General features: G+C 40.3%; 1 protein-coding gene across 3 annotated transcripts in view; it reads left to right on the top strand.

Moving 5' to 3' along the window:
• Nucleotides 1-22,736, top strand: part of BBS9 (Bardet-Biedl syndrome 9) — a 249,944-nt gene that overhangs the window by 53,603 nt on the left and 173,605 nt on the right. For all 3 annotated transcript variants that reach the window (XR_013225256.1, XM_077302587.1, XM_077302586.1), the window contains exons 12-18: nucleotides 891-944; nucleotides 2,007-2,106; nucleotides 4,324-4,428; nucleotides 6,527-6,667; nucleotides 8,017-8,109; nucleotides 13,914-14,086; nucleotides 15,516-15,668. Coding sequence is in view for 2 of the 3 variants with exons in the window: in XM_077302587.1 (XP_077158702.1) it covers nucleotides 891-944; nucleotides 2,007-2,106; nucleotides 4,324-4,428; nucleotides 6,527-6,667; nucleotides 8,017-8,109; nucleotides 13,914-14,086; nucleotides 15,516-15,668 (819 nt within the window). In the remaining variant the exon portion in view is untranslated. The remainder of the gene's footprint in view (nucleotides 1-890; nucleotides 945-2,006; nucleotides 2,107-4,323; nucleotides 4,429-6,526; nucleotides 6,668-8,016; nucleotides 8,110-13,913; nucleotides 14,087-15,515; nucleotides 15,669-22,736) is intronic.

The following is a 22,736-nucleotide window of genomic DNA, read 5'->3' as shown; positions in this document are numbered from 1 at the left end:
TCTGACCAAGAACTGTCAGTCCAGCGTTGCTTCATCACAGCTTTATCCCAGTTGTCAATTCAGACATCATGCCACATCATAGTTCAAACCCCAAATATACAACAGGCTTGTTTTCTGTTCTCTCAGTAGTCAGCCTCTTAAGCATATATATCAATCCCCATGGTGTGGCAACCTTAGGAGGCCCAGTACTGAACATAACTTTGGTTTACCAATTCATATACTACGCCAAACCGTAGTTATGCTTCTTTAATCCTGTTTTGGCATCTGAAATAAGCCATTGATTCTGGTGTAATGGCAAACTCAGGTTTGTGTGAATATCTCTGGAGGATCCCAGAGCTTTTCCACTTCCCTCTCCTTCCTCCCAATCATATAATTATGTCCATGTTTAACTACAAACCATAGCTGTCAATTACATAGGAATCCTGGCTTGCAGAAGAAGTATAAACCTGATTTTTCCTGTTCATATGTAATGGTGAAAAAACAGGAATCTCTGATTAGTTGGCAGGAAACAAGGGGAGGAAGTTCTCAAGCCCAGGAATCCCCCCCCCCCGCAGTTCAAGTAGTGGAAAATCATGGCATACTGTTAATAATGCACAAATCAAGATTTTCTGCATTCTTGCCTTTTCCACATCTTTATCTAGAAGTTGTTATTGGATGTGATGGATCAATTGTATGCTTTTTGTGGGGCTAATTCTCTTGGTTACAACAAATCAGTATATATTATTTTTATTATGTTTATAATTTTGTATATTTTATTCTGTTAGCTGCCCTGAGGCAACTGGGAAGTGTGGGCTATAAAAATAAAGTATTATCCAGATCATTATTATTATTGTGTTTACTGCTGTGTAATGCTGAGTTGGCTCATTTTCCATTTGTTTTCTTTTTCATAGCAAGCCGTTGACAGTGAAGTAAAAGCAGAGGTGGTTCCTTCCATGACAGTAAAGGTATTGTTCCTTGTTCAGACTATTAGACTCACAGTGTAAGATTCAAAAGGTACCAGCAGTTTTGACATAGTTGTTTCATCCATATGACAAACGATGTGAGTACAAGTTACAGTATTTGCTGGCGTATGAGACTACTTTTTCCCCATGAAAAACATGCCTCCAAGTGGGGGGGTCGTCCTATACACCGGGAGCACTTCAGTTGGGATAGACATAGCTGCCCATAGTCGTCTTATACGCTGGCAAATACGGTAGTTAAATCTAATACTGACACATTTTCTTAAATGTTGGGGGGAGGTGCAGTGGAAGACTGAAGCGATTAAGGTTTAAGTGATATGGTAATCCACGATGACAAGAATCATGTGTGAACATCATGGGCAACATTCAAAAGAGAGACCTTCTAGATTCATAGGGAAGTATTTTGTAAATTCTGTTTAATTGTAGGATCTTTTAAAGGTCTTAAACCAGAATTTCTGTAAGTATGAAGTGAGCCTTTCAATGAGAATGCTATTTGCCCTCATACCTCATCCGCTGAAGTAAGTTCACACGTAGCTTGATGTTGCATGATTCAACCTCAAGTTGCATGCAACCTGCTTCTCAGACCCTTCTTCCATTTTGTACAGTGGGAATGGAAGCAAATTGTAACAGACGTATGTCTAATTTTTATTTGTCCTTGCCATCATGGTCTGCTGCACTATACCCCACTATATCCCTCTTCCTAGCCCAGGCACAAGGCTGCATGGCAGCTGCAAAATTGTCTGCTGGAATGAGAAAAGGCTTGCGATTCACTGTTCTGATGTTTTTTTTTTAAATATGGTGTTTAAAAAGGAATCGTTACATCATCTGAAGAACAGACAAAATATTCTTGACTTTGTCCCCCTCTTTGGTTAATTTTATGGGTAAATTAAACTTGCCTTTAATTTAACTATACTTGGAAAAGTGATGTCTTATAATAAACCTAATGACATTTGAAGTTGTAAATGACATTTTAGGTTTCAAACTGCATTGTGTCAAAGTTCCTTTGGTGCTGTTTTCTGAAGACCTTTTAAACTTTGCTTCCAACAGATCACGCTGCAGAGCAGACTGATACCACTGAAAATAAAATTATCAGTATGTGTACAGCCACCTTTAGCATTGACACATAACAAGTTCATCTTGGAATTAGGTATAGTCTTGTTTTGATCCTTTGTTTTCCCAATATATTGTCTAATAAACTATTTGGGCAAGCTAGAACTGAATTAAGATTAGTAATGTGGCATTGTGTCTAAATCATTATCAACTCAGTATGCTCCCAGTTGAATTGTGCTAACTTTTCATACAATCTGGTAGTAAAAATAATGAGCAAGGAATAAGGTTAAAAACAAATGTTATTTATTTATTTGATTAGTAACTTGTACCCTCTTTCAATAGAGGATTCAGGGCAGTTTGCAACATATATAAACAGCATTAAAACTTGGATATAAAACCTGTAAATGACATTAAACAGATTCTGGTTAAACTACAGCTAGTGATCATCTCTGGAAACAATAAGTAAAAGGTAAAGTGGTGACTCTACACAGGCATAAATACTGTAATTCAGATACCTTAAAATATCAGATGAAGTTAAAGGTGGCAGTTGTGAGCCTTAATGAAAATTTTCAATGCAGCATGAAGTAAGTAGATCAGGAAAGGAAATATGTGATTAGCATCCTACACCATTGTGAATTTGGGCTTGATTTCCCACAGTAGACAGGGCCAACTATTTTGTAACCTGAGTGTTTTAAAAAGCCATGTGTAATGTGACATTGAAGACTAAGAAGTTTTTTAAAAGAATTGCTGGCCTGCCTACAGCCATTGAAAAATTGGGGAAGTCAGCAGATGGGATTGTGTAGCTCACTAGCAGAAGCTTGCAATCCATTAAATAGCAACAGATCATTTGCATGTAAATCTTCCTATTTTTGTTCTCTTAATAAGTAATAAATAAATAATAAATGTATGAGACCAACTCACAGCCAATCTGTGGCTGGCTACCTTGTAGGGTTTTCAAGGCAAGAGCCATTCAGAGGTGGTTTGTCATTGCCTGCCCTTGACAGGCAACCCTGGACTTTCTGGATGGTCTCCCATCCAAGTACTAACCAAGTCTGACCCTGCTTATCTTCCAAGATGAGATTGGGCTAGACTATCGACTGTGTAGAGATTTCACATAGGTGAGTGGATGAGGTGAGCCAGGGGCCCCCTTTGGAATGGTGGCATCCTCCAGTATCTTACTCCCTTGGGACAGCTTCAACATGGATACAGTTACCGAAAGGGGGATTCAAGGCACCCTGGAGGTCCTCTTCCTCTATTCATGGCTGGTCTCTTAGTCCTCTAAGGTTGCTCAATCATCCCTCCTAGGCTGTCTGATCCCTTTTAAAAAAAAACTTTTGGGAGCCATGCAAAGTCTGAGTTGTTCCCTGGTTGCTCAACAGGAAGTGGCTCCACCTGGGAGTCTCGAAAGGAGAAGAGCCCCTGCTGTTGTTACAGAGAAAACACAGTGAGGCTCAGGAAATGAGGCTCAGCTAGGGGCAACTACATCTTCTGCCAGGATATCAGTGCTAGCAGGGAAATGGGGGAAGGGGCAAGCATACCAGCTGGTACTGTGCTCCCCTTCCCCTGAGAAAGCATTCTGTCAGCCGTGACCAGCATGGCTGCTCAGCAGCTACCACTAGCTCAGGTCAGCCATTGGGGCTGGGCCCTTAATTTGGAGTGGGACGTTGCTGCTGGGTCACTTTGCTGGGAAGGCTTCCTGGTGCTTCTGGGTTGAGTTTGGGGTGGCAGCTCTCCAAACAGTTGATTTGGAGTACCTGTCACAGTAGTATCAGTGTAAGCAGTATCAGAGAATATTCAGAAATCATCTCAAAGTGTACCACTGATATTACTCTCTTACTTGCCGTTTCAATTATGAAATTTATTTGGGGTGGTGTCATGTTGTTTTACCTTTTGCCTATAGAAGCAGATGTGGGAATCCTATGTTGCCAACACACACACACAAAAGGCAAAGCAAGTCTTATGTTCACCTGACTTGGCTACGGGAATATAATGATGCGTGCAATTTATTGGCTTTAAGAGCCCATGAGTCTTCCAGCCTCAGACAGGCAAAGCTGATTCTTTTCAGTGGCTTACAGAACTGATTGTATGTGTGGGAATTGGCATGCTCATTACTGGCTAATTACACATGGAATAATTTTGCATTGTTACCTATTAAATTTCAGAAACAATTGCATTTGCTGTTGCATGTTGGGTTGGGTATACCTTTGGCAACATTCTCTTGATGACAAACTTTGACAATGTTTCCTTGGAATGATGGTTACAGAAGCATTTTCTCAGTACCCTTTTTTCTTTTCATCTTCTTTTTAATTTACAGGGACAACTAAATCTAGAACGGTGGTACTTGCTGCCTTTTTAAAAGGGAACTGCCCACCAGCTGATCTGGAAGGCAGTGCTTTAGCTTCATATAGCACACCAAAAGGTAAATAGTATGAATGAGCAAATTGGTGCTAGAGAGGCATTTGCACTTGAGACTGGGAACCATTATGCACGGGGGGAATAACGCACATTCGGGGCGGAATGGCGGCGACTAAAATCACCGATAACGCATGGTGCCGGCTGCAACCGGCCGCAGATTCAGTGCATGCCGCGGAAAAAGCTGCGTTAGCGAAATGCGGAAGAAAGCGCAGCTTCCGGGTGACCGGAGCGCAACCAGAAGCGGCGCCAGGGTCGCTGCGTGCATAATCGGTTACTCTGGGTTTTGTCGCCGTTGCGTCCCGTCTCGTGCATAAGCGGTTTGCTTCGCTTCTTCCCCCTTCGCGTTTTCCATGTGACCCAAAATCGTTGTTTCGGCGGCCGTGCATAATGGGCCTGGGTCAGGTTCTTAATTGTACTTGTTGACCTTTCATTGCAAGGTACTTCCTTGTTCAATACAATTTCTCTAAATGCGCTTGAAGCAGCATCTGATTCATCTGCCTCATACAGATTCTTATGACAAAGCTGACAAAACGCATTAGAAATTAATTTTTCATCACCTTTAAAAAATGTTTGGTTCCTATTAATGCTGGCAAGACATGTGACGATCAGCATTGTGATCCTGTCATGCACAAAACTAGACTAAGATGGCTATAGATGTTTCCATATACATTTTGTCTCCCTATGGCTTGGTTTCCAAGCTGGGGCGTTTTGAGGGGAGCTTTCACATGATTCCCTGTAATTGTCCTGTTTCGAGGTTCTCTCTGTCATAAATAGGTCTTTCCCAAACTTGCTTTATGCCAAGCTTTTTGAAAAGAATGCAGTCTAAATGCATTGGCACACTGTCTAGAATGAATGGCGCTCGTTTAGTTCTTCTACGTAGATTTGGCCCCGCATCATCAACCTTTACCAACATTACTTTTTTTGCCAAGCCACTGGAGTTTCCTTATTTTGAAGGAAAAAAAGTTCACTGCTGCAGTGCAATGATAATGATTGCCATTTATTTTAAATTTTAGCCGGATTGCAAAAGCACATTTATAAAGAAAAGTGCAAGTAAAAGGGGGCAGCAAGTTGTTAGGGCTGCTGTGATAGCAATGGCCTCAAGAATCAGTGCAGTTACTGTGGAACTTGTGTAGAAGAGAAAAGTTGGGAAAAGACAGAGGAAAGTCTGCGAAAACCTCTGTCACCAGTATGCATGCCTTTGCCTTTGCATCAGCAATGCAAATGATACAAAGAATCTTCACTGTGGAAGCAATCTATGGAGTTTTGAATATTCCCTCATTGTGTACTCTTTCCGGCCTACTCAGTAGCACATTTTATGAATAAAGAAAAAATCTTTTAGCTTGTTCATCGAGAATGTATACAGTTTGACAGGTGTGAGTCTGATATATCATGCTGGTGAATCGAAATGCATGAATGATGTCAAAACTTTTAAATGCGGAGTTTGTCAGATTCAAAGCCAAGGCACAAACTTGATAAAAAAGCGAAATACCTCGATTATGAATAAAAGTAAATTTGGTCCTATGAAAGAGTAAACAGAGTTGAGATGCTTTCAAGGTTGAAAATGTTGTCCAGTAGTCCAGTTAGCTGTCTGTAAACTGAACTAAAATCAGAGGAATTCATGTTTTGAAATGAGAAAAACTGAAATTCTAATTATTTAATAAGCTATGAATACATTGTCCTTTGCTTTTGATAACCACTCTTTTGTAACTACCTTTGTTGGCTTCTGATAACAATTTTCTTTTTCTGATTTGCTTTCATAGATGAAAATGAAACCTACACATTAGATTCAGATTATTGCTGTATATAAAAGTTGAACAACTGTTATTTCACAGTCTTGCTTTTTGTAAACGTTTATATATTTTTGCTATATTATAGTCTTGCTTCCTTCCTTAAGAGATGTTTTTTTAAAAAATTGGGAATTGGGAAGGTAAATTTTCTTTTGATTTTGAATTTCTAGACCACCCTTTCTGCTGAAGCAGACTCAATCACAGATATAGATCTGTATAAGAATTAAGATTCGTTATCATCCTGACTTCTTATTTTAGTAAGCCTTTCTCCAATATAATTTTTATGCCTAAACCGTATGTATGGGTGTTTTTCAGGTATGCCAAGAGTTGCCCAGTGCAAATTTCGATTCCCCTTGAAATTAGTTTGCTTTCCAGCTCAGCCTTCAAAAACTGCAACCCAGAAGTTAACCATTGACACCAACAAACCTTCAGTTAGCCTTGCTACACTTTTCCCAGGTAGGACTTCCACTCATGGTAACCTGCATCCTGTGCTAGTAATTGGAGATTTATGAAAAAATGGCTAAATACAAGAGTGGTTTCTTTGTTTATCAGAGATGTACTTCTTCACTAATAGTAACTATAGTAATATTTTTTTAATAACCTGCCCTTCCTAATCTCAGTGCAGATAATAACAGTAAAAAATCAATAAGCATTCTGCTTCTATAGCCCCCAACTAATTCAGGTTTTGATTGGGAGGGGATCCATTCTTTAAAACAACCCACTCTCAATTCATGATAGTGATGCCAGTGTTTCTTGGATGTCTGTCAGGGCCCTGATGGAACAGCTCTGTCTTGCAGGCCCTGTGGGACAGGTTAAGGTCCTGCAGGATCCTGACCTCTCCTGGCAAAGCATTCCACCAGGTCGGTACCCAGGCCTATTTCACCTCTTTTCGGCCAGGGATTCTCAGCAAGATTTGGTCCGAAGATCTTAATGACCTTTTGGGGGAACGAAGTGGAAAAGGCAGTCCCGTAGATGTTATCTGCCTTCTAATAATGGTAACTATTTTCACAGAAACATGTTAAAATGGGTTCTAGAGCTGTACTGTCTTTGGGCTTCTGAATCATCAGAAGGTGGGGATGGGGAATGAGCTGCTGCAAAGTTTAAACCCAAGTTTACAAATGGCAAAAAATGTTTTCAGTGGTAGGCAATGATTGTCTAGTGTATTACTCTCCTTTCTTTGAATGAGTAAATCTACGTTCTGAGCATTCTTATATGAAGATAACCTCAAGAATTCCCAACCGAAAAAGACATGTACATCATAATAAATGGGCAGAGAAGGTGTGCTAGGGAACAGGATCCTAGTTGCTTAAATAACCTTGATTTGGCCACCAGGAGGCGTGCTCACAAAATGGTTTACCCCAAAATTTGAGTAAAGTGAGCTAACAAAAACACAAATCTGTCATTCTTATCTGTAAGTAGCCCTGTTGTGCAGATTTTAAAAAATCTACACTAGGGCAGGGGTAGTCAACCTGTGGTCCTCCAGATGTTCATGGACTACAATTCCCAGCATTTGCTGGCAGGGGCTCATGGGAATTGTAGTCCATGAACATCTGGAGGACCACAGGTTGACTACCCCTGCACTAGGGATCTTGCTCACTATTAGGTATAAAATTAAATAAGGGACACGTGTATGTTTAAGCTTCATAATTATACAATAAGCCATCTGGGGAAAATATATAATCTTAAAACAATCACTTTGTTTGTGCAATCCTATACAAAAAGCCTATTGTTGATCTTAATCATTTTCTTCAGTATTTATATTTCTGAAACATGGTAGATAAATTGCGTGTTTTATTTTCTTAAAGACTTCGATCAGACTGAAGATGATCAACCGAATGCTATAGGATTTCAGTTACTAGCAGGCTCCAGAATCACGTTACTAGCTTCAAAAACATCACGTGAGTACAAGGTATAGATGAGGTTTTCACACAGTGGTCTTTAGTGTGAACCACTCTTTGGTAGCAATTGGGACTTATACTGAATGCTTCAGGAGCAATTCCTAAACTACATGTGCTATTCAGTAGAAAGGGAAGCTTGCTAATGTTGAATTGAGTGCATTCTAATTGAGCTGTGGACCATTATTTCACTGCCTCCCTTTCAGCAACACTGGATGACTACTTTGCATCCCCCTGAAACGAAATAAAATGTTCTTCCAAGCAAGTAGGTTCTCAGTCCATCATTTAAGACCCCCAGGATGTGGTCACTTTCCAGTTCTAGGAGAGGCTATTCCATAAGGGGGACATGGCCAGAAAAAAGCCAACCAAACTTCCACTAAAGCTGTATCCTTAAGAATCTTGTGTGGATCTCAAGTTTGCAGGTTGGTAAGGTAGAAATAGTCCTTTAGATACTTGGGGTCCAAATCATTCATGCCTTTAAAGGTCAAAAACAGTACCTTATATTTCGCCTGGAAACAGATTGGGATCTAGTATAGGTGACATGAAACTGAGTTAGTGTAATTGGAGTGAAAAATCCCAATTAGGATCCTAGCTGTTCCATTTTACACCAGTAAGGTTGGGTTTTAGATATGTTTTGATATGCTGATTGGTGTTTTATACTTCTTTTCTTTGGCTTGGAAACCTCCATGGTCAAAACACCATCTTTTTCTGAAAATCCCTTTGGTTTCAGAATTGATTTGCCATGTTTCTTGGGAAGAAACACAGTCTTACAGCCATTTAATAGAAGTTGTATGGTTCTTTCAAACCTTGTCTTTGAGACTTACATTGAATGATGCCTGTTGATTTTTATCTTTTCCTTTCCCAAAGGAGCACAGGGTGATGTACAATGTTTTTTCATTTCCAGTTTCATCCCCATGGCAACCCTGTAGTAGGCCAGGCTGAGAGTCATCCATTGGTTCATAGTCATCCATTGAGCTTCATGACTGAGTAGGGATTTAAACCTGGTCACGTGTTGGACTGGATCCAACATCTAACCAGTATGAGTGTAGTACTTGACATTTTAGCTAACTATAAAGTATATCTAGTTTTTGCCACTGTTCATTATAAACTGGTTATAAAATAAGGGGTTCCGAATGGTGAAGGAATAGAACCCTTAGCTTGTAGGGAAGCCTTGTAGAATCATCTAGATTTGATGATATGTGAGCTTTCCTCTATTAGAACTGATGTCATAAGTTCTTAATCTGTAATATCTTTCAACATAGATACTGTAATGGGAACCGTCTGGACTCTCACGGTATCAATTAATTTACTTTTACAGACTGAGTTTCTTTTTGCATTTGGTTGTGTGAGCATTCTTGAAGTGTTGTGTGATTTTAATATTTAAGTTGACAGTCAAAAAAGATTAAACAGTTGAAGTGGAACATTCCTTAACAAACATCTGAGAAGTCTTATACATTTTTATACATAGTTTTACATCTGAGCTAAAATTAGAATTGGTTATTTGGATTCTTACAGTGCAGTCCTAAACACTATTACATTCTTCTGAGTCCAGTGAAGCCAATGGACTCAGAAGGATGTAACTCTCTTTAGGATTGCACTGTTATTCTTCCCAATTGGTAACTGCAGTGTTTCACATGTGTGAACAAGATTTCAGCTGGAGGAAATCAATGTCCACTCATTCACAGAACGAGAAGTTTAAATTATCCTAGCAAAGGCTTTGGCTAGCCGATGTGTATAATAACATTTTAGCTGGGAGTGTTTAATCTTCCCATCTCATTGTGACCTGTCCCCCAGCCAATCATTTTCCTCTTGGTTTTGTTTGTTCAAAAATCTGGTATGACGCTTGTAGTTTCAATATAAGTTTTCCCATGCTACTGCTTGAAATTTGCTCTAGTATTTGCCACAATATGATTCAAATACTGATTATTTCATAAAGTTCCTGAATTATTTAGCTACCTGCCCCTGCTGCTTTGCTGTTTTGCTAGCTGTGACTCAGTATAAGGATTATAAAATAAATGTTGATGCTCGATAAATAATTTATACTTTTACACCGCTGAGCCCTTTTTTCCTGCTTGAATAGCTTTCTGCTCGAAACTGTGAGAATCAGTTTTTATTGCTTTCTGTAGTTTATGCTTTTATGGAGAATTAGAACATAACATAAAACATGTAGGCAGCCGTAGTGATCGACCAGGAAAAAATCAGTCAGCAGCATTTCTTCATTAAGACCTAGTAAAATCATAAAACAACTGACTAAAAACGAAAGGGGGGGGGAAGAGTCTCATTTATGACAGTAGAACCAGATGCAATGTGAATCAGATGTGTGAATACCAAAGTGCGCTTGAAGCTCTATATCTACTCTTATCAAATGTGGCATTTAGGCAGTAATCATCTTAACAATGCTGTGCTAGCGCAACTTTATATATTTGTTTTCTTCGCTTCATATTAAAATGGAACATAAGAACTCCCCAAAGAGGATTCACGGGGCATGCAACAATTTTAGAACACTTTTCTATATTATGGGAAGGGGGAGGGGTAGTCTGTTTTTCAAACCTGTACAAAAGTCTAACACTATGTGATAATCAGCTCCAGAGTTCACTGGCCAAGCTGAGAAATAAAGGACAATTGATCAACTTTAGTGGTATTTACGGTGAAGGATGAAAGGTGTGGATTCATGTCGTGAGTTTGCTTCTGGTTTGCACTCTTGATGCCTTCTCATAGAGGTCCCGTTAGATTCCTTATGGCTTCAGATGATTTTCAGATTCACGCTTTAAATTGAAAAGCTGTTATGATCGTTGTTATATAGGTTTCTTAATAAAAACCTTTTTTTCATCAAAAATTTAGCTTGGCTCTTCTAAGATCCATTAAGTTAGAATGTAAGGATGTCAGAAATAGTTACTATAGTAGTTAATGCCACTTTTCAGCAGAATTGTGCAACTAATAAATCAGCATTGTATACAATATTCACTTTAAACTGTAAATACTTCTCCAGAATCTGTTCTGTTTTTATTATCATTAATTTTACATTCATTTCTTGCTAAAGTTGTAAAGCCTATAATAATTTCTTGATAGTCAATATAGCTTTAGTGAAAACTTGAAACCAGCTTAGCATTGAAACTAAGTACTAACTTGGGTATTAGATCAGGTTAGTACATAAACTAAGTGGGTTAATTTTCAGATAAATGGTACTCTAATGTTGTGTTCCAAATATCTGGTCATTATGCTGGAAATATATCTGAAAATAAGCTTGAATGTTACCATTAACAGATGGCTTTATGATTTTAAAAGGACATGTTTAAAAATAAGACCTGCCTATTTTCCTTGCACATATAGTAAATAGAATTTGTCATTGTCCCATCAATGAAACGCATTTTCTGGGAATTCCGCCAATAGAAATGTTATACAATCTTGGATTACTAATCTTATGAGATTGTTCAGTAAGTAGTGGACTAAATCCCAGTGTTTTTTAAAAAAAACTTGGCTAGACTTCTGTAAAACATTCTGTAGAACATTACATTTTTAAAAGAAAATCTTTGTGTTGATTTCTATTCCTGCCTTCCTCTTTACTTTTCCTCACAGCTTTGATTTCAAATGTTTTGAATGAGTGAATATATAGTATTTTCATAAATCCCTTTCAAGAAACGATCATTGTTTCTTACTTATCCCTATCAGTGGCCCATTTCCATTAATGGGTGATATGCAAGCGGTCTATAACTCCCCCCCCCCCAGACAAATCTTATTATCTGACCTGTGGGAAGAAGAGTTGTCATAAGGAGGAAGAATAGGCTTCTATGTATTCTTAGACTATTAGTAGAAGTAAGCACCAACCCGTTTAAAGCTTTTGTGTAACACATTTCCCAGGCACCTTTGCAAAGACAGTAGTGCAAATTGTCAACCATTAGAACAGCTGGGAGAAAATAGATATTCCTCCCTTTCTTCTCTTTCCCCCTCTATGCGGTTTAAATTCTCCATTTTATTACCCTTTCAATGCAAATTTTGTTTGAAGTCTTGTTAGCAATAGTTATCCTTAATTTAGAATTTGAAACCCACATGAAGAAATAACCTTTACAATGTGCAGATGTACCCCTTTTGTCACTGATAAATCCCACATGACTGGATTTTTTTTAAATTTTGGGAAGGTGGTCAGGAGAGGGAGAGAATTGACTGTCTGTCAGTGTGACATTCTGGCATGCTTGAGCCCTCACACTTCTCATTTTCGAATTTCTCTGGCAAACTTTTCCTCCAACAGATCCTCAGAGCAGAAACAAGCTGCAAAGCTAGTATCTTGCTTGCTGCTTCTTAGAAACTATGACCAGGCCTGTCCCCAAGGGGTGGGAAAGAAGTTGTATGGCCTTGCCCCATCCTCAGTCCCACAGATTATGCCTGTAAGACTTCTAATTAAACCTGTAAAACCTCCAGCTGCACCTCCAAAATCAACCAGTGCTGAGAACCTTACTCTTTGTCCCAACATTGGTAGCAAAAGAAAGTAAGGTGGAAGCTTAGCGGACCATTCACCAGAGATCTGGCTGCAGTGTAAGAAGATAATGACATTGCTTGCTTTCATCTGTTTGAAATGGCTGTGTTCTTCATGACACTGGCTTCCTAATTTAACACCAAAACAGTCTCACAGATTTGTTAGTGAAAATGACCAATACAGGTTTGTCTTAGCTGGTCTACACTGCATGAGGAATTGCATGGGAATTCTATGGCTGCTGTAGGAAACGTCCTTTGTTCTCTTCTGCGAATGTATAGTCTGTTTCATTTGTTGTTGTTGTTAGGTGTGAAGTTGTGTCCGACTCATCGCGACCCCATGGACATCCTCCAGACCTTCTTGTCCTCTACCATTCCCCGGAGTCCATTTAAGTTTGCGCCGACTGCTTCAGTGACTCCATCCAGCCACCTCATTCTCTGTCGTCCCCTTCTTCTTTTGCCCTCAATTGCTCCCAGCATTAGGCTCTTCTCCAGGGTCCTTCCTTCTCATGAGGTGGCCAAAGTATTTAAGTTTCATCTTCAGGATCTGGCCTTCTAAGGAGCAGTCAGGGCTGATCTCCTCTAGGACTGACCAGTTTGTTCGCCTTGCAGTCCAAGGGACTCGCAAGAGTCTTCTCCAGGACCAGAGTTCAAAAGCATCAATTCTTTGATGCTCAGCCTTCCTTATGGTCCAATTTTCACAGCCATACATTGCAACTGGGAAGACCATAGCCTTGACTAAATGCACTTTTGTAGGCAGGGTGATGTCTCTGCTTTTTAGGATGCTGTCTAGATTTGCCATAGCTTTCCTCCCCAGGAGCAAGCGTCTTTTAATTTCTTAGCTGCAGTCCCCATCTACAGTGATCTTGGAGCCCAGGAAAATAAAATCTGTCACTATTTCCATTTCTTCCCCATCTATTTGCAAGGATCTGTTGCGTATTGTATATATTAAATAAAAGTAGCTAGCGTTGTGTATATTTGAGTGTTTCTGATACAGCAGAGCAAAGTCTAGGGTTGAGTATCTTCTTTTTTTTTTTTTTTTACATGTTTTCTGGCTGCACAAATGTGTTCTTTCTTCCGTCTATGTGAACATGAAATTATATGAATAGAACTACTAAATGTATAATTACAGACACATTTATAAACAGATATGCTGGGAAATTTGTGGGTCAAAGAGAAAACAACCATATTCAGTTAATGTTTTATTGTTTCAATTATCCTTTATTAAATATAATAATACGTGTAATTATTAATTAATAGTTATATTGACACATTTGGACACCATTAAATAGTTTAGGATTAATCTAATACTAATCTGGCTTAATTTTTTTTTTTTGAAGAGCGTTACAGACTTCAGAGCGAACAATTTGAAGACATCTGGCTGATTGCAAAAGAACTTGTTCATCGTCTTGAGGAATATTTCAGAAAAAAAAGAAGCAAAGACTTTGCATGCACTTTTTCAGGCCCAATCCCCTTACAAGAATATTTTGAGATAATTGATCATCATTTTGAGGTACGCTTTTGACTTTGTGATGCTGGGTGTTCAGTGGTAGTGACTTCTGTTATTATTATTATGAATTACTATAATGAGAAGAAGAGTTGGTTCTTATATGCCGCTCTTCTCTACTCAAAGGAGTCTCAAAGTGTCTTCCAACAGCCTTCTCTTTCCTCTCCCCACAACAGACACCCTGTGAGGGAGGTGAGGCTGAGAGAGCCCTGATATTACTGAAGAAGAAGAGTTGGTTCTTATATGCTGCTTTTCTCTCCCTGAAGGAGTCTCAAAGCGGCTTACATTCGCATTCCCTTTCCTCTCCCCACAACAGACACCCTGTTGAGGGAGGTAAGGCTGAGAGAGCCCTGATATCACTGCTCGGTCAGAACAAATTTTATCAGTGCAATGGCGAGCTCAAGGTCACCCAGCTGGTTGCATGTCAGGGAGCGTGGAATCAACCCAGCTCACCAGATTAGAAGTCCACACTCCTAACCACTACACCAAGCTGAGTTACTATTATTATTATTATGAGTTGCTATAATTTTAGAGATAGTACTTGTTTTACAGGCTGGGTTCATAACTCATATCTGGGGCTACCTCTGTACAGGCCTTGTGTTCACGGTTATGCTGAGTCTCTGTGACACTTCAGGTTTTTGCAAATGGGTCTGTGCTGTGGAAGAACATTGATAATACCCTGCTCAATGCCTTAGAGACGCTTCAGGCTTAATGGAGGGAAGACTGGGAGTCTTCCAAGGTTTGCTGCTTGATTTGCTGTTTCAATTTTCTAATAATCTCTGGCAAACCAAGGATACGTTAAGCTGTTCTTCAAAATGCTTTTTCAGAAAGTGGTTTTGGATTGCCAAATGGCAAGATAATTATAGACAGAAGTATGTTGTTGTTTTGGTATTTGGGCTGACATCTGATATAATTAAGTTCAGAGTGTTTTTGGAAGGTGTATTGGCTACAGTTCTTCAATTCTGTCAAAAGGCAGAAATCTATTCTTAGAGGCATGGCACAATGTTTTAAACATTTCCAAATATTCTGCTTCCTGCTGCAACAAGCATTGTATTGTACTTGAGCATATGCACTACAGATCCAGCATACTGAAATACTTCATAACCTAGTGATGACGAGTTAATTTTGCTGCTGTCATGAAACTCCATGGCAAGATTATCATGCATTACTGTAGATTACTTTGGCTGTCAACAATTATTTTCAATTCCTGTAATAGCTGGCATTATTCGAGTCTGTTAGTGGATGTTGTGATGACTGTGAAATTACTACTTTTCATAAGGGCAACGTGGCCGTAGGAAAGCGCTGCGTGGTTTAATTCACTAAAGCTTCTATAATGTGGTTGTCCTCCACCTGTTTGCTATAAGTATCCGATGGAAAATATGTTCTATATTCTACGATCGTCTTATCCCTTTCCTTAAATCTCTCTAAATTGCAGCTGCGTTTGAATGCTGGAAAATATGAGCAACTGTTATCTGAAAGAGCCATACAGTTTCGAGCTATTGAAAGACGTCTGCTTGCACGGTTTAAAGATAAAACCCCAGCTCCCCTTCAACATCTGGACACCTTGCTGGAGGGGACTTACAGACAGGTCAGTATAGCTGGGTTATGAGCCTGTCCCTTTAATGTTTCCCATCCCATTTTAAACACACAGTTTTAAAACACATAAGCTGTGCCTTCCTGGTTACATTTACCATCCGAGAGACCCTGGAACAGTAATTTGTTTAATCTAATATTCCCTGCAACTTTCCAGATGATCTGCAGTGCTTTTTTATTTGATCTTCAGATACAGAATTGCTGCTCAGAGGTCTTGCAAACTTTGACAGTGCATCATTCTTTCCAAGCTGAAATAGTTATGTGAAAATATTTTATAGTTCAGAGCTCATGTAAACATTTATGGTATACTGTAAACTGATGGAATGGTTTAACTGATGTAACATCCACAACACAATAATCTGAGACTAAGCGTCTCCATTTGCTAGTATATTTACATCCTGGGTGTTTCAAAGGCAATAGCTGAAGGAATTGAAAGCAAACAAGCGGCTTGTCTGTTGCCAAAGAGTGTACAGTTTGCATTTTTATCTTTATTGCTTCAAATAGTTGTTCAAGTCTAGCTTCCTCTCTGTCTCCCACAGAATCACTGTAGTTATTTCTTTTCTTGATACTATAAAGTCCTGTTTTGCTTTAGTCCATTATTGTGTCTTGCATGTCGAGATAATCATTAGAGTGAGGGCTGGCCCAAGGCAGGCCGGCTCAAGCCTCTGCCTGCCACCCATCATCAGCAACTCTGGGCATGCTACTGGGCAAGCTACTGGTTAGGCAACTTGGGGTTTACTTACCCATTCATGCGGGCTGTGTGCAAATATAATATAACTACTGGATGATGCTCCAGTAACCTCCAAAATCTCTGGTGAAAATCCTTCACTTTCTCTGTTGCAATCTCCTGCCTCATTTTTTCTCACTGATCTGGTAGGCAAATTAGCCTAAAGCTGGTCAGCCAGTTGGGGCAGCAGCACCAGTGTCAGGGACACTCCTTGTGTCTCCCCCCCCCTCTTGGTGCCAAGCAACCAGGCCTGCCTTGTGAGTAAGGCCCTCACCTGATTAGAGTCAATGGACTCCATGAAAGTGCTCGTGTATGTCTATACGTGCTTGCTCACTCCTCAGTACTGCTCCTAAGTTATGGCATCTTCTGTCTGATAACTTACAGGGAATACATTCTGGTGAAGAAATGGTTTCTCATTTATCTTTATTGTATTGATTTTGTATAAGCCATGTCTTGACTTTCCTCCACTGTACATCCATATTGCAAACGTTTAATTAGCCATAGATTAAGTGTCTATATACCGATTGTACTATTTTTGTTACACATTCATGTTACACACATTTTGTTACACATTCATGTGTAAATTAAAAATACTTCAGTGATGCCAGAGGTGACGATAGGGCCCACCTAAGCAGCCACTGTAATCCCTTGCCAGTCTTGCAGGATTTCAAACAGAGCTGATTTATCAGGAAGAAGCACACACTGCTCCATATGTGACTACCACTAGATGGGGAGACAGCCATTCAGCACTGCTGCTAAGGAAGGTGGAAATATAGCACAAACTGTTGTCTTGTCGAAACAATCTACATGTTATCTGGCAGCCTTGGTGTCTCTGAGGCACCGAATGGGTGCATGACTTTACTGTTTTGATTGTAATGTTGGCAAAGGATTTTGCCATAAAGTGTGCCTGGAAAAAGTGCATAAAATTGGATCCTTTTCAACAGTTAATTGGAATATGTTTTCAAATCAAGATGCCAAATGTTCTCAGAGGAAGTAGTCTGATTCAGCTTCATGCTTAATGACTACCTGATAGTGCTTTCCATCCGATATTAATTATGGCCGATTTGTACCAAGTTCAGTTGTAACACAAACAAGACGTGGCACATGTATTTTGATATTTAAAAACTGAAAGCATCAGAACTCTGAGCTTACTTACAAGCCGTTTTTGTCACTCTGCCAGTGAAAGAGCAGCTACCTGCATGATGAGAAAGCCCTGTGTGAAAAGCTCTTTTAATTTATTGAAGCTAAATAAGTTCAGACAGGTTGGAACATTCTGTCCAAAAGTCTCACATTGCACAATGAGCAAGAAATTCATAGTGCAGTCTTGTAGCCTCCATTATTATGAATTTATAGTAACATGAAGAAAAAAGATTAGAAAAGTTTGCTACTTTAAAATTAGGGCTGTTTCTGTATTTTTAACATAAAAATATCCCATTATTATACTATTGTGGAAGTAAATATATTTTTGTGGTTGAGAAAAAAATACTTTTGAAATGTAAAATGTACTGAGAAAAGTTACTGCATCTGTTTTTCTAAAATTAATGTTGGCACTTCTTAGCCGAAAGGCTGAGAAGCATAGTTTCTACAGAATGGATTTTGTCACACTAGAGTTTTATCACTAATTAATTGTGGTGATACTATAATGTGGTGATGTTAGTGGAACTGTCATTGATCAAGGTATGGGCTTTTTACTAAGATCATTCACACAGTATATCAAAACATTGTGAGTCCAATAGTTCCTCGTAAGATAGATCCAATAGATCCTCGTAACCAGTAGAATTTGAACTATGTTGGACATATATATGTAGATTTATAAAGATTGCAAGTATCTGAAATATATTCAAAATAGTAGCTTAAGCTGAAAATACAGCGGGCCCTAGCATGGTTTGATGGTGGAGTGTAATGCTTTGAAGCCTTGGGTTTGGAGGGAGGGAGGGGGGAAAAGGTAGGGAAGGAGGGAAAGGAAGGAAGGAGAGAAAGGGATGGATGGAAGGAAGAAGGAAGGGGAGAAAGAAAGGGATAGAATTAAGGAAGGATGGAGAAAGGAGAGAAAGAAAGGCAGCTCCCCCTCAAACCAACCAAACCGGTGAAGGGGCTGTGAGTGGGCTGGGGGACGCAGTGTCCAGCCATGCGGCAATGGAAGTCAGGCAGGGAGTTGGGGGGGCGGTGTAAAGGGGGCCCACCCACCCCCAAGTGGAGCATGCTGGCACGCCTCGTGATGGCACACCAGCCAGTCAGCGCCCCCCTCCCCCGACCAAGTGAAACTGCCTGAAAGGGAAAGTGCCCCGGAGGCCGGAAGAAACGCATTAAGGTGGGAATGAAGTCGGGCGAGGGTGCCTCAGCCTGAGGAGCCATGCCACTGTGAAAGGGCAGTCGGGGGTGGGGGATTAGGTACCCCTGTGGGATTGGGTGGCATGGCAGCCCTCCCCCTGACCTTCTCCATGAAAGAAAAAGGACTCTGCAGGCTGGAGCTCCCTGCGCGCGTGGATGGCAACTCCTGGGGGCAGCCGGCTCCAGTGTGTACAGCCAATGTGACCTCCTGGCAGCTGGCTGGTTTCTCCTCCCCCCCTCATTTCAGCAGACCTGTTTTTTTCCCCCATGGCGCAGAGAAGATCTGTGTTCCAGGCACCTCTACCGTATACTTAATAGTCAGCCTCCCTGGAGCCCCCCCCCCCCAGGATCGGGACCACTTCCTCCTTCTCCCTCCCTGGTTCCCTCTGTAAATTATAGCAATTATAGGGCAGAGCTGATACTTGTGTTATCTGAAGCACTGAGCATGTTAATGCTCCGCCGCCCGCCGCTGCCCGCCACCTTCTCTCTCCGGCTTCTGCCGGGCCAAGGCGTTCCCTCGATGCTGCGAGGGAGCATCTGGGTCCGGCAGAAGTCTCCGCCGCCCGCCGCCGTCTCTCTCCGGCTTCTGCTGGGCCCAGGCGCTCCTTCACAGCCGTGAGGGAGTGCCTGGGCCCAGTAGAAGCCTCCGCCGCCCGCCGCTGTCTGTCTCCAGTTCTGGCGGCGACACCCGCGGCGGTACCAGAGCCGCCACCGCCCGCTGTGCCCGCCCCGCACCATCACTGACCCGCTTGTACTCCGGCCCCCCTTGCCTCCAGGTAAGCTGCACCGAGGGGGGGGGCTGAACGAACCGCTAGTGCCCGCTGTATTTAGAGTACAGCGGGCTTTTTTTCTAGTAAATGATAATCGTATTGGGATTGTACCTGGAGTTATTATGGGTTTTATGTCTGCATTACTCCTAAGGAGTCTTAATCAAATGCTAATTCTTGATCTGTCAAAAGTGCACAGATTGTTTAGGAATCAATATATCAGTTATCCAGTCTATTAGTGATGGGACAGGAATGATTGCTTTTTGCAAAAATAATAAATCTGGATATTCCAAAAAAAGGTAAGTTATTTGGTTTTATTTCAGAAAGACATTCAGAGCATTTTGCATTAAACACTGGGAGGGTCATCTTGCTTCCTTTTATAGGCGGCTAAGAGATGGAGCTAAGCTTTGTCCTATTCTTTAGAAACTGGTCTTAAATAGGAAATTGAAACAGTTTGCCAACTTGATTGGTTTAATTTAACAAATGAGCCTTGTATTGGCAAAGTAGTCCACTTCAAAGAAGGAGATCTTTGTCATTTTTATGCACAATGTAACCCGTGTTCTTTTACACAAAAAATACTACGACTTGCAATGCAATCCTTCCCTGGTAAAATGAGAGAACTTCTTAAAACATTGTTTTCTTTGAGTAATTTTTTCCCTTGTACACAAGACATGCCATATTTACTTTTCAAAACCAGTGCCACTCTTCCTTTGGCTTATTGTACAAATATTAAAGTTTGTCCAGTTGTGGATAAAGAAAATGGAGGGAAATGTTGTATGAGCACCAAGTTCTGTAATATAGAATAAAGTGAATAGAATAAAGTGAACTTCTTGGTGAAAAAGCATGAATGAAAAGAAAAACTTAATTTAGTAATAAGGTTCACAGAGTATTAGAAAGATTTCTTCTTGCTTCCAACAAATAAGGGTTTGGGAATATATATCTCACTGAGTCAAATACATTACTTGTATATTAAAATTGCATCACAGGCTTACCTTATGATACTCAGGTTGTGTTTTCTTGAAAAATCAAGTTTCTGATTCCTAACTTAACTGGTTTATACAACGTAGAAAATAAAATTTCTATTGATTGTGAAGTTATTTAGATAGTTAAAATCACTTAAAATAGCCTACATTAATCTCAAGAAACAGCCATACAACTTGGACCATCATTTTAACTTTCGCTTATATATTCCCACTGTGATGATGCTCAGTTCATAGTCTGAGGAAGAGTGCTTGCACTTGAAAGCTCACACCTTGAATAAATCCTTGTTCGTCATAAAGGTGCCACTGGACTATTATTTTGTTTTGTTGTACTACTTCAGGCCAACACGGCTACCCATCTCTCCATACCCATGCCCTCATTTGTCATCATACCACCACAATCTCCCACACAACACACACATTCAACCCCATGCCCTTACAGACTGGACAACTCCTCCCCTTCCTCTAACCACTGCCAAGCTCTAGCGCCTGTTGTATTCCTGGATACAACGGGCTTCGCCCCTAGTAATACATATTAAAAAGCAGCATAATAGGCTGAAACAATTGTTTTACTCTCCATTCTGGTAGAAATTATAGCCTTGCACATTCACTGAATGCATGGGGAGGGAAAACTAGCACCACCTGCCTCTGTGAAATTGCATGGAGAGTCAGGAACATAGCAGCATGAACGTGTGGTTCTGCAGTGTTATAATTCCAATTGTGTAGTTATTCTTACTTATAGTTACACTTTCTAACTACTCTCCTGATGACTAATGTAACTTCTAACTTACGTGAACGAGTGTAAGTAAAAAAGGATTGTTACAGAACCCTTTATTAAACAAAAATATTAAAACGTGAAACTATTGTTCCTCAACACATCTGCAATCTCAGTCTATTCTCATCTGAAGGCAGTGTTTCCAGCTCTCTTACCCTTTCCTGAAGAATTCTATGCTGTTAGCTTCATGCAACGTCAGAACTTCACTTTTGTGACCCTTGGGTCTTACCCTAAAATGGGTTCAAATTTTAAATGTTCTTTGCATTTTGGGAACAAAAAGAAGTCTGACAGGACAAGATCAGGGCTGTGGGGTGAATGAGGTAAAGAGAATAAGCAGGTGCACTGTCATGATGGGGGGAAAAATTCTTCGGCACAACTTTTCCAGCCTTTCTCTGGCCAATGCAGTTTTCACTTTTTAAAAAAAGTTGCCCTGATGAGACTAAGAAGTGTGTTGCCAATACAGTGCAGGAGCCAGCTTGGTGTAGTGGTTAGGAGCATTGACTTCTAATCTGGTGAGCCAGGTTTGATTCCCCACTCTTCCCCCACATGCAGCCACCTGGGTGACCTTAGGCTCGCCACAGCATGATAAAGCTCTTCTCACCAAGCAGTAATATCAGGGCTCTCTCAGCCTCACCCACCTCACATGGTTTCTGTTATGGGGAGATGAAAGGGAAGGGGATTGTGAGCTGCTTTGAGACTCCTTAAAGAAAAGTGGCATACAAGAACCAACTCTTCTTCTACTCATACTTTATGACTCGTCCTTGTATTTGCATGTAGAAGTACTATATTAAGCATTGAGGTGGGATAAGCTGTGGCCCTAATGCAGAGAGATGTGTGTGTGTGGTGGTATGTTGTTCAAGTTCACACCTGTATAATTTTCATTCAGTATGAAGTTTGGTCATGCCAGCTAGCTATTTTGCGTGAGCAAGCTGACAGCATATGTACTGGTATGTATCCTGCCATTCCAGTCAGCAAAGCTTGAAGACTTTCTTCAGCCTAAGAAGTCTTCTACAGGCACTTCTATCAGAAGAAGGCTTCTTCGGCTGGAGGAAGATATCAAATTTAATGGACTCAAACATTAAGATACCTGTTTGCCTGTTTCTGTGTGCACCGTTCTTGATCCATCAGGGAATATTTATGCAGAAGACTGTTTCTGTGTATGTATCTTATATTTTAATGGATTATCGATTCTGAATATAGTATTTCATGCCTTTGGAGTAAATACAGTCCTACCTTAAAATGGTAATGTAACCCAGAAGAGAGAAACAGTGGCCCATTGTTGTGGAGGAAAGATGGTAGTGAGTCATGATAAACAATGGTGTTATCAGATTACAGCATTATGTTATTTTTAATTGGATAAATCCACTGACCTAGCCATATTAATCACATTAGGCAGCATATGCAACCAAATAGTCTGATGGCACCATAAAGACTATTGAATTTATTGTAGTATAAGCTTTTGGGAGCCAAAATTCACTTAGTC

Source organism: Paroedura picta, chromosome 11 (assembly GCF_049243985.1).
Source record: "Paroedura picta isolate Pp20150507F chromosome 11, Ppicta_v3.0, whole genome shotgun sequence".
Taxonomy (NCBI): Eukaryota; Metazoa; Chordata; class Lepidosauria; order Squamata; family Gekkonidae; genus Paroedura; species Paroedura picta.
This window is presented reverse-complemented; position numbering and strand designations above follow the sequence as displayed.